The following is a 16,433-nucleotide window of genomic DNA, read 5'->3' on the forward strand; positions in this document are numbered from 1 at the left end:
CCTAAAAGGTAAAGGTTACATAGTAGATAACAGATAAACTTTGTTAAACACCATTATATTCTACATAATTTATCTGTTATCTGCTATGTAACCTGTGCCTTTTTTATGTTCTTCCAGCTTAAATGGCTGCCCCATAGCTATGTAGCAGCCTATTTATATAAACTATAGTAGTCTTTCTGAAGCAAACACACAACTTTTACCAGTGCAGGGAAACGGTGCATAATATTTTAATTACTTTAAAACACTTATTTTTTGGTGTTACTGTTGCTTTAACGAGTAACTTCAATAAAACAAATTCCAACATTTGCTTAAAATCCAATATCAGCTTTTGTCAAAAAGATCACAGTTTTATATGTTCTAAGCTTATACTCACCTCCCAGTTAACAGGAGTCTATATATTACAGCTGTGAATCTCATAATATTTCAAACCTTAGAATTCTGTGCATAATTTTGGAGGGTTTTACTGTGACTGTACCTCTAGAATTCTTGCCAAGAATAATGCAGTATATAATGTAGCTTCAGCTTTCAATCACATTAAATACCATTTAGATAAAAAGCAAAGCTGCTATTCCCACTGTCCTCACTTTCTAAACTTCACCAACCCCATAATTTTCTGTCTCTCGTGTCTACCAGCCTTACAATGCACAACACCCTGCCTCGTTTTCTTAAGCCCCTACTAGCAATACAAATCCAAAATAAAAAAAAAATTAAATATGCTTTCCGTGTAAAGATTTTTTTTATACAATGTAAAAAAAGGGTTTTTTTTATACATTTTTTTTTTTTTTTACTTGAAATGAAATTCAAATCTCACTCCACTTTCCTCTTTACTCTAATAATCAATATAGACTTTTTAATATGGGATATAAAGTGCTCACTGAAACACGGTGTCACTTTTTCATGCAAATCAGCTTTTAATATATCTCCCAGTGGTTAGCTGTCTAGTCTGTGTAATAAAATTCAACCAGTTTAATCCACTTATCTACAAATACAAAACCCTGGTTAGGTGCAACCACTTTCTTTATTGGTTTAAAATGAAAATCTCACCAGTGCAATAGTCTATATATGTCTTTTTTGTTTAATCAGTATTCCACAGTATATATGCCTTATAATTCGCTATTAGACAGAGACAGGTTGCGTTAAGTATTTCTGAAGGTGATGTGATGGCTCAGATCCAAAACAGCAGATCCAAAGCAGTGAGTATAAAACTTGTGCCATGAGCTGAGGATGTGTCAGGCATGACTTTTTCATGTGACAAATATTTCTCTACGCAGGAATAGACCAAAGCTTAAGTGTAGCAGATGGCATTAAATTTAGTGATAAGCAATTACTGTAAATTCTTAAATTATGCTTCTGATTATAGATAGCAATAGCTTAGCACTCTTGTTTACCAATTAATACAGAGTTTTACTTTTTTTTTTCAAATAAACATATTAATTTAAAAAAATCCATTGCTGCATATCAGACTTTATAAACAAGCTGCCTATCCAAAAAGTAAATACCTTTTATGTACAAACTGCATCTTAATTATCTTATTTTCCTTTTATAAGGTAGCAAGCAACAAGGTCAAAATGAAGCAAATAAGGAGGTGGCATTTACACAACACCCTGCATTTCTTAGACCAGTATTACTGAAACATTTTTAAAGGAGCCCCAAAAAAAGTTGTTGAATTAGTTTTCAGACCCAATATGTTTCAGGAATATGTTCCCCTTATATATTTATAGAATTAATCATATCACCCTTTCTCCAGCACCTTTTCTCCAGTGTAAAGATACTCAATTTGGCCAAATGTCTCATAACAGAGACTTTCTATTCCCTTTATCAACTTGGGCTCTTTGCATTTCATTTATATTCTTTTTAAGGATTGGTGACCAAAACTGTGCCACATATTCTAGATAGGGTCTTAGAAATGCTTTGGAAATAGGGAGTATGACTCTGACACTGACACTGACACTGACCCACCCATTCTACCACTTTGTCCAGATTTCTCTGCAAGAATGCCACATACTGGATTCATTCGCTTGCATAATTTTGTACCTGCATAACAACACTCCTTACAATGCATCATTTTTATTTTCAAAAAGTGGGTCCAACACAGAATCCTGAAGCACCCTACTGCAAATCTTTCTCCAAGTAGAGAAAGTTTCATTGACAACCCACACCCCCACCCACCCCGCACATCATCCAGTTTTCTATCCATGTACAAGTTGTCCTATAAATAGCTCTGGCAAAGTCTATAAAGATCACATCTACTACAACCCCACTATCATAGTTCCTGCTTACCTAATTATAAAAGGCTATTAAATTTTGCCATGATTTATCCTTCGTAAAGCTATGTTGAGTACTCATATTGCCATTCACCACATCATAATATGATGCCTTAACAAACCTTCACATAACTTGCCCACAACAGATAGAATTATAGGCCTGTAATTGCCAGGCTGTGATCGTAATCGTTTGTTAAATAATGGAACTACACCAGTTTCCCTTCAATTCATAGGAACTAGTAAGTGAATTTTTTTCAGTTTTCTTCACAGCTAAATTCGAGAAACTGCTAAAAAATTCATGAAACTGCGAAAAATGAATGAAATGGGACTACTGTGCGACTTTTTTTATGCGTAGTGGACACAACCGCAATTTGTGTTTCACAAATTTTTGGTTACAACAACAATTAAAGTGAGCTAAAAAAATCATGAAAAGTGGCTTGGCTAATGCTAAACTAAGTTTATAGGGCGTATTTCCTCAGGCCCATGGCCCTTGTTCACATTAAACATTTAAGTACCATATCCTCAATATTGAGGAAAGATATTGACAACTCATTTGAAATGAGCCATGAGCACCTTTACAGAGTCTCTGACTCTACTGTATACATTAAGGAAAATAAATGGTAAGGCACATTTGCCTTTTCAGAGTCCCTTGTAGGGATTCACAGGATGTCGGGATTTAGCCAAGATTTGTACTTTTTCAGCAGGATTCAGCCGAATCCATGCCTTTGGCTAAATTGAATCTGAATCCTTACAATCGTGTGACTTTTTGTCACATAAACACGGAAGTTGAAAATTTTTATGCAAATTAGGATTCAGATTCGGTTCGGTATTTAGCCGAATGTTTCACAAAGTATTTGGTGGATTTGGTGCCTAGTCCCTTGTAACGAAAATATCTGCATTTTTTAATGAAGCCACTTTCTGATGTACCTGAGCAAATTTTTGGGATTAGTCACTGCTTGGGTTGAAATAAGTTCCACATTTTCAATGTTTGCCTTCCTGACAGTTACTTTACAACACTTGTTGTAGTGTTTATAGGGCATAAAAGCATCTGACCCCTCTGACATTTATTTCTTAAATGCTTTCTTCTTTATTTTGATTAAGTTCTTTGCCATCTGAATTAAGCCACATAAAACAGTCCATAATGCTTTTACATTTTTTAATTTAGAGGTGACACTGACACTAAAAACTACTCTAAGATATGAATGTTCACTATAGGTCATGTTGAACATCTTCTGCTAATAGGTCTGCTTTGTAAGTAATTGTTACTTAAGGTTCCTAAACCCGACTGTTTTGCCACCTGACTGTCTAACAGGCTACTGCACAAATATGGCAGTCCCCTCACAAGGGGGATTGGAAAGGTAATGCACAAGCATCAGGCAAATACTTTTAAAGTGGACCTGTCACTCAGACATAAAAAGCTGCATAATAAAAGTCCTTTTAAAATTAAACATGAAACCCAAATTGATTGTTATATTAACACATCCAAACCCATTATAAAGGCATTTAAAAATCCCAGCTGTCAATCATATATTGCTTGCCGTAGGCATAGAGGCGGGGCAGACAATAACTTTAGCTTTCCGTTCAGCACTACCTAGATGTCACTGCACATCTCACTTTACCCCTCCCTCCTCATCATCTAATTGTGTAGCCAGTGCATGGGCATCTGGTCCCCCATTCTGGCACATAAACAAGATTTTGGCATGATAAAAAGTTTGCCTTCATAACAGTGTCCACAAAATGGTGCCTGCCTGCTTGCTTTGATTGACTTATTCCAAGACGGAAGGAAACAAGATTTATATTATTTATATAGCGCAAGTTTATTTTACTTAACTAACAATATAGAAAATAATTTGGAGTTATGTCTTGGGGTCCCCTTTAAGGCAAGACTGTAAACAGCATATAAAGATAATGTTATGTCAGATGTAAATTTGATGGAATTTAATATAATAGATAGTTTAATTGCTGGTGTTAATATCACTTTAAGGAATACAAGAAGATGGAAATGTTACTGTATGCAGGGAGGTCAAGGTGACTCACCCTACATATTTTTGGGTGCCAACTCATAGGGTAAAGATTTCTGCTTTAGACAAAACAATGTGCTACAGCACTGCAATAGAACCATAAGCAAAACCAACATGACAAGAAAAATCTGTTTGGGATTCCCAATTTCTTATCCAGTCAAACTGATGGCATACCAAACGAGTAAAGGTAAAAAGCCTAACCCTAACCTGTATTCTTTCCCATGTATTATAATACAACCAGCAAAAAATATTGAAGTGAAAAATAAATGGAGCAAATAACAAAGGAGTTCTTTGACAACACACATATTTATGGAATAAACAACAATTTTTTTTACTGAGGACAAATGTGCTAAAAAATAGTTAGCTAAAAGTAGGGGTTATTTACCTGTCAGCTGACACTGACTGATTTTGTGCTCAGTGATATCGCTCAGAGATTCAAACACCTGAAGGCAACTGTCACAGCTGTGAACGGCTTCTTCTTCTAGCTCGTCTCCTTCCTCCTGCCTCTTCTTGCAATCTGTCGATTCTCCATCCTCAGATTTATCTTCTAGTTTACAGTTTGGATCTGAAGAATAAAGAATTCAAGAATGTTAACACATAGTGAAGCATTAATTATAGAGAGATTCATATTATCAAACACAATTTTGCTAAGTGAAGGGGGGGGTGGAAAGAATTTTTTTAATTATTTCACAGAAACAAGGCGTGTTTCTTCATATGTTTATTGTCATGGATATTCAGTTTCATGTCTAGAAAGAGGCATTTAAAGAGCAAAGATGTTTTCCTTCTTTGATTTAATATAGCAGTGTATTGTGGTGGCTTGCCCTTAGTAAGGCTATTTCAGTAAATCATTACCTCCTCAAATCCTCCCTTAAGAACACCTATTAATGCATCACTTACACAAATTATTCTGCTGTGGAAATGTTGAATTTTCTCTGCAGTAGCTCACCCCAGATCAATAACTCCCATCAACCCACATTCCAAAACTATAGGCCAGCCCCTAATTTCATCTGATCAATTTGGTTCCATCTCACTTTCATGCCAATCCTACCGCTTTCTGCCTCCGAGACGCAAAAATTAGAGCATGCGGACAGAACAAAAGTGCTCAGTCAAAAGCAACAGTACTCACTGTGTATGTACTACCATTTGGTTGGCCACACAACTTTTTGCAGCATGCATTAAACCAATTAACAGTCACAGGGAAGGTGAACAGTTACAGAACCTAAAGCCTGATGCTCCCGTGAGCAATATAATTGTTAATATAAGTCCAAAATGTTTTTCATGAGAAAAAAAAATTACAGTTCATTTTAGGATTTCCTTCAGTAGAAATTATTCCAGTTATTATGTAAATTTTCTAAAAAATGACAAAATTAGTAGGCCAGAGTCTCAGTTTTAACTTCAGTTCATGACCATGGGTATAAAGGGGAATGCCTTCTTTCACACCGAGAATACATATATTTAGGGGCACATTTACTAACCCACGAATCCGAATTGGAAAAATTCCGATTGGAAAACGAACATTTTGTGACTTTTTCGTATTTTTGCGATTTTTTCGTCGCCTTTACGACTTTTCGGAAATTGTCGCGACTTTTTCGTTACCAATACGATTCGCGAAAAAAAACGCGAGTTTTTCGTAGCCATTATGATTCACTCGTATCTTGTCACGACTTTTTCGTATTGAGCGCTCGTAAGCGGCGGGCGAAACTTTCAGACTTAGCATGATTTTGGAAGCCTCCCATAGGACTCAATGGCACCCTGCAGCTCCAACCTGGCCCAAGAAAAGTCACCATACTGAAGCTTGAATGAATCCGAATCTTTCGTACTCGGCACGAAAGCTGCGAAAAAGTCGCGACTTTTCGCGCAAGTAGTAACGCTACGAAAAAATCGCAACATTTTGCGCAACATTCGGAATGGCTACGAAAAAGTCGCGACAATTTTCCGAAAAATCGCCAAATACCGATCATTAGGAAAAAAACGCAATCGGACGCATTCGGCCGGTTCGTGAGTAAGTAAATGTGCCCCTTAGTATTGCTATACCTGACAGAAGCTGTAATAGCATAGGGTAGTTTCAAAGAGAACACCCAGGACCATGCAAGGAGGAGGTCAAAACTAACATCTCAACATTTCCAGACTTTATAATGGTTAGTGATGAAATGCTGCAATATATAACTAATCATTCAACCTTTGCTTATACAGACTAGATAGGAGATCACTCTCCACATTACAAACAGACCACTTTTTCAATTTGTAAAACATTTTGGCACAAAGGAGACTTTTAAAAATACTAATGCCAATGTACTCTGTTTCAGGAAAGTACTTAGTTGGCCATACCGTAATGATGTCAGGCCCTATCTACTTGGCCATGTCTAGCTCTGGCTTCTCAGGATTATAGCACTACGTAAGAGCAGTGGGTGAAGATAAAGAAAAAAGTTATGATCTTGCTAAAGGCAAGTACAACCTGAGCCAACACCACCTTCATAGACGAAAAACAAATACAGCAAATACAATATACTTATATATAATTTAAAGAATATCATTTCTATTGGGCAGTATGTTTTCATTTAAAAAATATGTAGATTCATTTGCCAGTGATTTGTTGTACAGGTCTTGAATATGCGTTACCTAAATTATTATTCAATTCAATAGACCATGTGGGGCTTTGTTTAAACAATTAAAAAGATGTATGAAGCAGCAAAGATATGCATATTGAAATCAATACCAGGGTTTCTACTTTAACTCTCAGGTGGGCATTTTGTCCACAGCTGCCATGCATGGGAAATCAGTGTGTTGGCCAAAAGCGCCCATCACTACTTCTGATATTAGCAGATATGAAGCACCCAGGTGATACACGCTAAAAGGGTTTGTGGGGAAAAAAAAACCATTACACCCCACAGATTTTTACCTGAAATGTTGCCTGAATTTGGGCCCTATAGTAAAAACAATTGTAATTTTTTTTTATTTTTTTTTTAAAAAGGGGTGGGGGTTAATGATACTAAGGAGTTTTGACAACTGGATCTACATTTGGAGGCCTATTTATTTAAAAAAATTACACTTTTTTTGTGGAAAAATTTTGGTGCCATTTTTTACACTGCATGATAAATCTGTCTCTGCCGTGTTTGGGGACACTGACTGATGAGTACACAATGACAAAGTGGAGTTTGAAAGGAGTATAGTAAGGAGTATAGAAGCATTGTAAATAAACCCCAACAGACCAGGGGCTGAAACACCATTTTAAACAAAAACTGGGGCATTGTGATATAAAATTGCTTTGGTCATTGTTTTTGGGGGAGCCCATTGTGGATGCACAGCTTTAAGAAAATGGAGGTCGCAATGTGTAGACCCCTGCAGCTGCTAGGGAGATCAAAATATAACTCATTATGACTTCTAGCACAAGTACGATTTGACATGTGATACCAAGTTGCAAGAATGAGGCTGTAGAATGAGGTTTCACAGGGAGCAATAATCTGGTACACAAGCTTAGCACAGTTCAGAGTAGACAAAGGGGATTACTTCACTATGGTCTGTTTGATCTCATGGGCCAGAGTCAATTTATGATTTATGCAAATAAACTGTTGTAGTCTTTGTAAGATTACTTTAGCATGCCTGCTTCATGGTTTTTTGATTAAAATGTACTGCGCTACGTATTCTGGCTGTGCTATAAAAAGTAAATATGTATATATGATATAATTTGTACTTGCTTAATGGAACAAAACATTGAAGCCATCTTGTCAGATGTAGATTTCTACAGTTGTTATATCAAGACACATTTTATTTTTTTAAAATATGAAAATTTATACATTTATGTGTGTGCACACATGAATAGTAACTGGCAAAAAGTAAAAAACTGGCATCATAAATTAATAATCCCTGTGGGCCAGTCTACAAAGGAACAAAGTAGCCTTCACAAAAGAAAGAAGACAAAAGTGGAAGACACATGCCTTATGCCCAAAAAATACCCTCAGCCATCTTCCTATGTCTCAGCTAAAGTCCAAAGTAATGAAATGCTGCAGTCTGAATTTTCTAGGCATACTTATACAAAGGGCTCGCACACACTACAGAGTATAATCTGAGAGCGTGATGCAATATTAGAACTTTCTATCTCATTGGAAGAGGAGGTGGTGAAAAGATGTTTACCAGTAAGATTCTGTTACACATACAAGAGCATACATATTCTATAAAAACTACAATATCTATTTTATCTTAAGGAAATCAGTAAGTCCATATAGCACTCTTTGCCTATGTATTCCTGAGCTATCACAGAAACAATAAAAATTACAGTATACCCTGTTAATCAACATGAGTGCAATGAATTCGGCTGGTGCTAAACATACTTTTTGCCTACTGTTTTAATCATAAAAAAAATCCAAGGTTTTGTTATTTATAAGGGAAACAGGGCATTCAAAGCGATTCCATGTTTGGTGCTTGTGAATTAGATAATAAGGTTAACTGTACCCAGGTAATCTTTCCTTTGTAATGACAAAACAGTCAAAACAAAAGAGAAAAGAAGGGAATTGTATACTGGTAATCTATCTCACAAGGACCAAACATGGAGTAGCTTCCATTTCTCTATTTAGCTCAAGAAATAACAAAAATGTTGATTTTTTTTATTTTCTCATTAAAACAACGAGCAAAAAGTGCATCCAAAACAAGCTTACTTTATTGCACTCATGGTGAACAATAGAGCATACTGCCCTTTTAATTTATGTAGAGGTCCCGATTATCTGGTTTTAAAATAGAAGTATTTGTCAGAAAGACAAATTGTTACTTTTTGGATTATAAGACTATTTAGAGTGCCCCTCTCAACATATCTGTACAGGGCCATCCCCTTACATTACTAAGCAGCCTTACTGTAAAAACCAATAAAGAAACCTTACAGTATGTACTGAATATTTCTTTTGGTACACAGGCATTCTGTTGCCCACGATTGTATGCGGGTGACAAAACTCCTTGCATGTCATTGCCCTAAGGACACTGGCTCACATCTGTGCTTTCTGTTGATTAATGACTGGCTGTGCCATAGCAGAGCCAACTGCCAGTGTGTTTTTTAATCAAAGACTATTTTCAGTATTTTCTTCATGGCGACTGAGAATAGGCAGTTAATACTACCTGCATCTGGGTTCACTGTAGTTATTTTTAAAGTCTCAGGGGCAGGTTAAAAAAAACTAAACTGCCAATTCAATCTGTTTTGTAATTTTCAAAATTTTTTTTTTATTTTTAACAAACTGATCAAACCTGATAAATGTGTCAATTTGTCCAAATGTGTGACTGCTTCAGTCAAACATATTCATCTACTTTAGGGTCAGTGTCGGACTGGCCCACAGGGATACCAGGAAAATTCCCGGTGGGCCCAGGAGTCAGTGGGCCCTCTTGCTTCTAGCCATTTGGCCTAATTCATAGTCATTACTTATTTTTCTATGGGAACAAACCAATTAAATGTATAGAAGAATAGATTATAGTATATAAAGATAAAAAAACTAGGAAAATATAGAGACTGAGTAAGAAGTGGATAAAAATAGTTTGGCGAGTGGACCCATGACCTAAGGTTTTCTGGGGGGCCCCTGGCATCCCAGTCCAACACTGTTTAGGGTATTAGTGCTTAGTGCAGCTCAGCAGCAGCACTGAGCTCTAACAAATCTGCTTCGATCTGCCCAGCAGTCTGTGCACGCTGACAAGAACAGCATTCGCCTATCAGTGCTCCAACTGGGCAGATGTTAACATGTTCATTTTCCCCATGTAAGCATTGACAGGTGGCTGCTGTTCCTGTCAGTGCACCCACAGGGGAGATCAGATTTTAATATAAAATTATCAGGGGATTTATAAGCAGTATAGATAAGTGCTCCTTGTAAAAAATATTAAAGCAATAGTTAATAAATGGCCCCTCCCCTGTCCCTGCCTTTTGGGGCATTTCCCTAAAGAAATTTATGTATCCCTTCGATTTTTTCCCCCTAAAGAAATGTATGTATCACTTTGATTTTTTTATCCTTAAAAAATCCATTTATGGTGGTATTTATCACACTTTGTGAAACTTTGCCACAGCCTCCATCATGATCAGCCTTTGACAGAGACCAGTATGATTTCTCTTTGCATATATGAGGCCTACGTTTGGCCGAAAGGGGCGGATGTTAAGGACAGGGCTGAGCCACGCCTTCTGGTGCTCTGTGCAGCGAGCTACAACCCCGTGGCGCAAGTGCTAGCACTAAGGGGCACACACTTGAGCCGGCCCCCCCTCCGGGTTGTAAATAACCCCTAGCAAATGCCAAAAAAAGGTTTTGAAATACAAGTGTTATTTTAAATTACGTTGTAAACTGAAATAGTTTGGCTTTTTTATTGTAAAAGGTATTTGTAAAGATATCTTTAAATAAAAGTAAATGTTATTCACATAAAGCTTTATTGGGTGTTTGCAACTGTGCATCATTACTTTTGTTGCTATTGTTCTATTATCTACTCAACTACCAACAAATTAAGTTATAAAGTGTAATGCTTTTCTGTTTTTTTTCTCCTTGTGTGTTAAAATTGCAGCTGTCTTGTAGATTGTAAGCTCTTTTGGGCAGGGCCCTCTTCACCTCTTGTATCGGTTATTGATTGCTTTATATGTTACTCTGTATGTCCATGTATGTAACCCACATATTGTACAGCGCTGCGGAATATGTTGGCGCTTTATAAATAAATGTTAATGTAATGTAATGTAATATTCCAGGCTTTTTTAATCATTTAGTCTACGGCCATATATTTCAGAATTGGCCCCACTAAAAATGGATTCATTTAGAGTCAGTTATGTGGCTTATTCCTTACATAGAAAGAAGTTAATTCTATCAAAAGTGGTCAAAGAGACCTGCCTTAAACAGCATGGTGATATATTTTAAAAATCCCTGTTCTATTTAGTAATGCCATTAAACCTGCCATATAAAATTAGAAATGCAGTTTCTTAAAGCCTGTAAAAAATTTTTAAATTGCACTACAAATCTAAGCTACAAATCAAAAACGCACCAATATTTTGTACTTTAGGATTGCTACACTACAAACCTGCTCACTTAATTTTTTTTGAAAATGAAACACTACTGACAGATATACAAACAGTAAAAAAGGCTTGATAAATTAGGCTCAAACATTTGTATGTGCTGTCGATACAAATATTCTTTGGCAATTACTGATAAGTGCGAATGAGTCAAGGACGTATTAAAATCCATTGCGGAAGGAGAGAAATGTCAATGTAATCAATTTACAGAAGGTCACTTTCCACCACTTCTTTGCTTCCTTATAGAGAGTCAATGACTCAACCGTATATCAATATTTTACCTCAAAGCCACAACTCTGAAATAAGGTTTCAGGAAGGTTTTATTCCATGTGCCAAAAAAAAAAATAAGGACAAACAGTAACAGCCACTATTCAATAACGTGTTTTAAATAAAATATTAAAAGAAAAGATCAAACAATTAAAATCTAATGAATTATGTTAGAAACATGGAGCACCTTGTATTATATTCAAGGAACTTGTTGGCTACCAGTTACAATTACAGTTACAAATAGAGGGCTTGGGTGCCCATGCCCCAAGCCTTTCACTAGAAATGTTTACTCCGTTCTATTAGCCACACAACTCAGAAAACCTTTAAAAAAATCTTTAAAAATCGTTGGTCAAAAGAGCCTAAAGGCAAGCAACTGAAAATGTGTATATCTTTGAAGTAAATATGTTTATTTCTGTTGTTTGGACAAAATATGTTTTTATGGATGAACATAGCTGCTTCTGTGGAAAACCTCTTCCCACTCCTCCTTCTCAGAGTTGAAGTTTACTTTAGCCTCTATAGCTGCAGATGATCCTTCACTTAATACCAACCAATTATTTAAGAAATGTCTACAGAGTATTATGGGAGGTTAACTCTCCATCTTATTATTGTTCTGCTCTGAACATGAGGTTAGGTGGGCCTGGGTAACCCTGATCACTGTCAGTAAATGGCTAACAGGCAGGAGGTAAAAGGAACTGCCTAGCCCCCGCTTTCCTCTGATAGGAAGAATTCAGGATGTAGCATGAGCTTAATCAACTGGAAAGTATATCTACAAGTTTAAACAGTTTGGTTCTCAGCTAAGAACTATCTGCAAGGAGTTTGTATGTTCTCGGAGTTCATTGCATGGGTTTTCAACTGGTACTGCACTGACTACTGATGACTCTTTGCAATGTGATATGGACTGTATATTGTACGCTTTACTTTGCCAGGGACTGATGAAAAATCTTTGTAACAAGCAAATGTGTCAGCAATTTATAAAGTAAAATTAAGTATTACCATATTTATGCAACTTATTTTCTAAAATGCAAAAAATTATTCAAATTTATGGCAACAGGGCTATGTAAAGAGACTTACAACAAATATAATTAATTGCAGATAGAAATATACAGCACAGACCTGTTTTAACAATCATTCCTAAAAAACAGTTGTTATGAAAATATAAGAACAGATGCTCCAAGAGCAAGAAATACTGCACACCAAGACACATTTTAACTGAGCATCATCAACATAGAGGTTTCACATAAAAGTCAAGCAAGTTAATTGAGGTCGTATAAGCTTAGCATAAGGCAGAGAAGGGGACAAGTATCACAGAGTGCTTAGCTGGGCATCCTGAAATGCTGGCCACAGACAGTAAAGATTTGTAAAGTAGCAAAAACATAAAAATAGGACTGAAAGGTACATGAGAGTAAGCAGGATGCCTCTAGTATAAAACAAGTGTAAGCACTGAACTCACTCGTAGTACAGCAGACTGACTGAACCAGCGCAATGTTACCCTAAATGAAATTCTGCAAGAGAGCACTTATAAAAACCAGCACATTTATAAACAGTTACATACAGATTTTCATCATCACATTCCTTAACAGAACATTGTGTTTCATTCGAACAGACTATTTTGGAAACAAAACACCTTTGTAAAACCTGGAATTATTCCCCTTTCCAGAACAGAACTGAAAATAGGCTTGCACATACAGAGGGGTGTAATTGGTGGGCTGAAAAAAAAGTGTTCTTTTGGATTAATGGTGCAAAGAGCATGGCTTTATTAACCCCCTAAGTGACATGCACTATGGAATAAACACCACTGGCATTACAGTATTGCGCAGACGCCATAGTTCTTGGTTCCCGTTTATCTATGTTGCCTTAAATGGGTGCAGTAAGATCAAAAAGACCCTGGCATGAAAAGTTAAAAGGCACTGTAAGGTCTATGTAACAGAAAAAGGTTGAGGACTAAAATCACATAACAGAGAAATACAGCCCATTATTCTGTGAATAGGAAGTAAAAAGCAGAATGGGGGTAATGCAAATAGTTGTTTGTCTCCTGCAGGTGGGTCACTGGAACGCTGTAAAGGAAGTAAACTATTGGGCTTTTGCCTGTGAGTGTGCCATGTACTGTGCAATGCACAATACTAGTGACCTCAAACACACTACTGGCCACATTCACCTGCACCACAGCAACGGTGCAAGGCAAGGCTTTTCAATTTACACCAAACCAAGCTGAGACCAAAGTGTCAATGTCTGTAGTATGAACACAGAATACTGTGTGAATGTACCTTATTCTGAGACCATCTTTCATAGTCTTCAGCATTTCTGGACTGTAATACTGAAGCCTGCCTTTACAAATAATCACCTAACATAACAATCTGTTAAAAAAAAAAGGAAATATATTATTGGTTTTTTTTGATTCTCTTAGTAAAAAATGCAGTTGCCCAATCAGTCAACAATCAATTTTGTTTAGTGCACTAGTTGTAAAATAAAAGAATATGTTTGGTTGCTATTGGCAACAGTAATGGGACAATTTTTGCAACCACATTATTAAACTAGCCCCAGTAGTCAAAAGATGGATGCATTACACAGATTCAGTGCTTAGTTTTTATTTAGATTGCTGTTCTTACAGAAGGGCATTATTATATGAATTTGACATGCGTTTAAGACACAGGTTTTATTGCACCTAAATGCATCGTCTAATTTTTTCCATTACATTCTGCCTGGTTGTACTCCCGAGCGTTCAGACATTTACTAAAAAGTCTGAACTGAAAAGTCAAGCAACTCTCAATTTTCAACTGAAACCCTCTACTTTTTAGAATTGTTGCACAAAAAAAATCTGAAAAACTCTAAAGTTTTGTAGCAATAAAGTATCTTCTTAGGAAGGGGCGAGACATCTGCTATTGACTTTTATAAGATCTCGGCAATTTTTAGCTGGCGAATTGTTGGATTCAGATTTGTATCTGTTTTGTCGCACAGTAAATCTAAAAAAATTCGGGACTTTTTTCTGTGACTTTTAGCCCTAAAAAATCTGAATAGGAAAAAAAAATCCAAGCGTTAGTAAATGGCCCCTTACTCTACTACAAGTATCAATCTGATAATGTACAGGTAGGGAACTGGTTATCAGAAATCCAATTATCCAGAATGCTCAAATATACACAATGCCTTTGCCTACAGTGTCCTGTACAGCCCCTTTATGGACTGGAAGCTTACAGGAGGTTCTCTTTGACAGTGCATCAGTTTTTTTGCAACCAAAACTTGCCCCCAAGCCAATAAATGAAAAATAAGCACCTGTTTGAAGGACACTGAGAGCAACATCCAAGGTGTTGGGAGAGCAACATGTTGCTCATGAGCCACTGGTTGGGGATCACTGTTCTATGTAATAAGGCAGAACCTTGTACTTGATGGTAAAACTTACATAATTCCATGGTGATGGAGAAACAATCTTATTTGATGTACAAATGTTTAACTAATTTTAGAACTTGTTCCTCAAAATGCTCCATGTAAAGAAAAGTCCCGTAATCTGAAAAATTCCAGTAATATTGCTTTAATGTCATCCCAAATGAGTAAAATTTAGGCCGATATTGGAGAGTTAAAATAAATATATATGTTTATCTTTTCGCAGAATTCTTACATCTGTTCCCTATTTATATATAAATCAGGTCAACACTATATAAACAGATACACTGCACATAAGAGGCGGCTAAGAACTGAACCAATTGCACAACTGTTAGCTGGTTTGATCTGTTAACTCAAACGGGTTAATAAATCTCTTTCCAAGTATTTTTGTATGGAAAACTGCTGGCAAAAAAAGGGAAAACTGAGAAGTCATGTGGCTATAATTATTAACAGCCGAGGAATATTTCTTTGTGCAGTGCAGTGGTGAAGTAAAACTCTGTCGTGCCCTGTTCCCAACAGCGTCCATCGCAAAAACAACTGCCTCATTAAACCTCTGCAGCAAGATTAATATGCCATAGCTGCACTACATTTATAACTTGCAACTCTATAAAAAGAACATTTTATCATGAGAGCCAGACCTGAGATACAAAAGTACAACTATAAACTTCTGGCGAAAGTATGTTCACCTCTGAAGAACTGCTTTAATATGGTAGTGAACAAACCGTGAAGGGTGGATGTGCAAAAATAGAGATTTTTCTATCACAAATCCACACTCAAAGGATCGCTGCAAGGAGTAAAATGCTACCGCACAGAAGTACTTATGGTTCAACTTAAAATAGTGACGTACAAACGAGCTTTAAATGTCTACTGGCGGTTATTATTTTAAGTTAACAAAAGAATGACTTTATTTGTAAAAGGGGAAAAACTGATGATGTCGGACAGGAAACCATTATTTTTCATTGCATGCGCTAGAGTGAAAAAGATACTGTTATAAAACAGCCATATTCCCATATACAAAACAATAAATCATTACCATTAACACTGCTATCTTGCAAATACAATAACTCAGACTAGATATGTCCTCAGAAAGGCACACAAGACAGCAGTTGGATTTTCATTTAGGAGTCATGAAGAGAGCGAACTACAAATATGGGATCCATGATCCAGAAACTGGTTATCCAGATAACTCTGAATTACAAGAAGGCCATTTCCCACAGAGTTCACTTTAATCAAATCATTCAAATGTTTTAGTTTTTTGGTTGATCCCAACTAAGCTATAATAAATTATTATTGGAAGCAAAGCAGTCCTGTTGGGTTTTTAAGGTTTACATAAATTTTTAAAGGTATGGAGATCCAAATTACAGAAATACCCCTTATCCATAAAACCCCAGGCCCCAAGCATTCTGGATAACAGGTCCCATACCTGTTGGCTGCATTTGCATAGATATTGTCTTATGATAACCAACATTTTCAAACCTGTCCAGTTACAGAACA

The 16,433-nt window shown here is 36.5% G+C and overlaps 1 protein-coding gene across 3 annotated transcripts in view; it reads right to left on the reverse strand.

Annotated features, from left to right (window-relative positions):
• The window catches only part of znf521 (zinc finger protein 521), a 204,925-nt gene that overhangs the window by 172,563 nt on the left and 15,929 nt on the right, over window positions 1-16,433 (reverse strand). For all 3 annotated transcript variants that reach the window (XM_012965302.3, XM_012965300.2, XM_004915209.2), the window contains one exon: window positions 4,671-4,850. Coding sequence is in view for 2 of the 3 variants with exons in the window: in XM_012965300.2 (XP_012820754.1) it covers window positions 4,671-4,850 (180 nt within the window). In the remaining variant the exon portion in view is untranslated. The remainder of the gene's footprint in view (window positions 1-4,670; window positions 4,851-16,433) is intronic.

This window comes from Xenopus tropicalis, chromosome 6 (genome assembly GCF_000004195.4).
Source record: "Xenopus tropicalis strain Nigerian chromosome 6, UCB_Xtro_10.0, whole genome shotgun sequence".
Lineage (NCBI taxonomy): Eukaryota > Metazoa > Chordata > Amphibia > Anura > Pipidae > Xenopus > Xenopus tropicalis.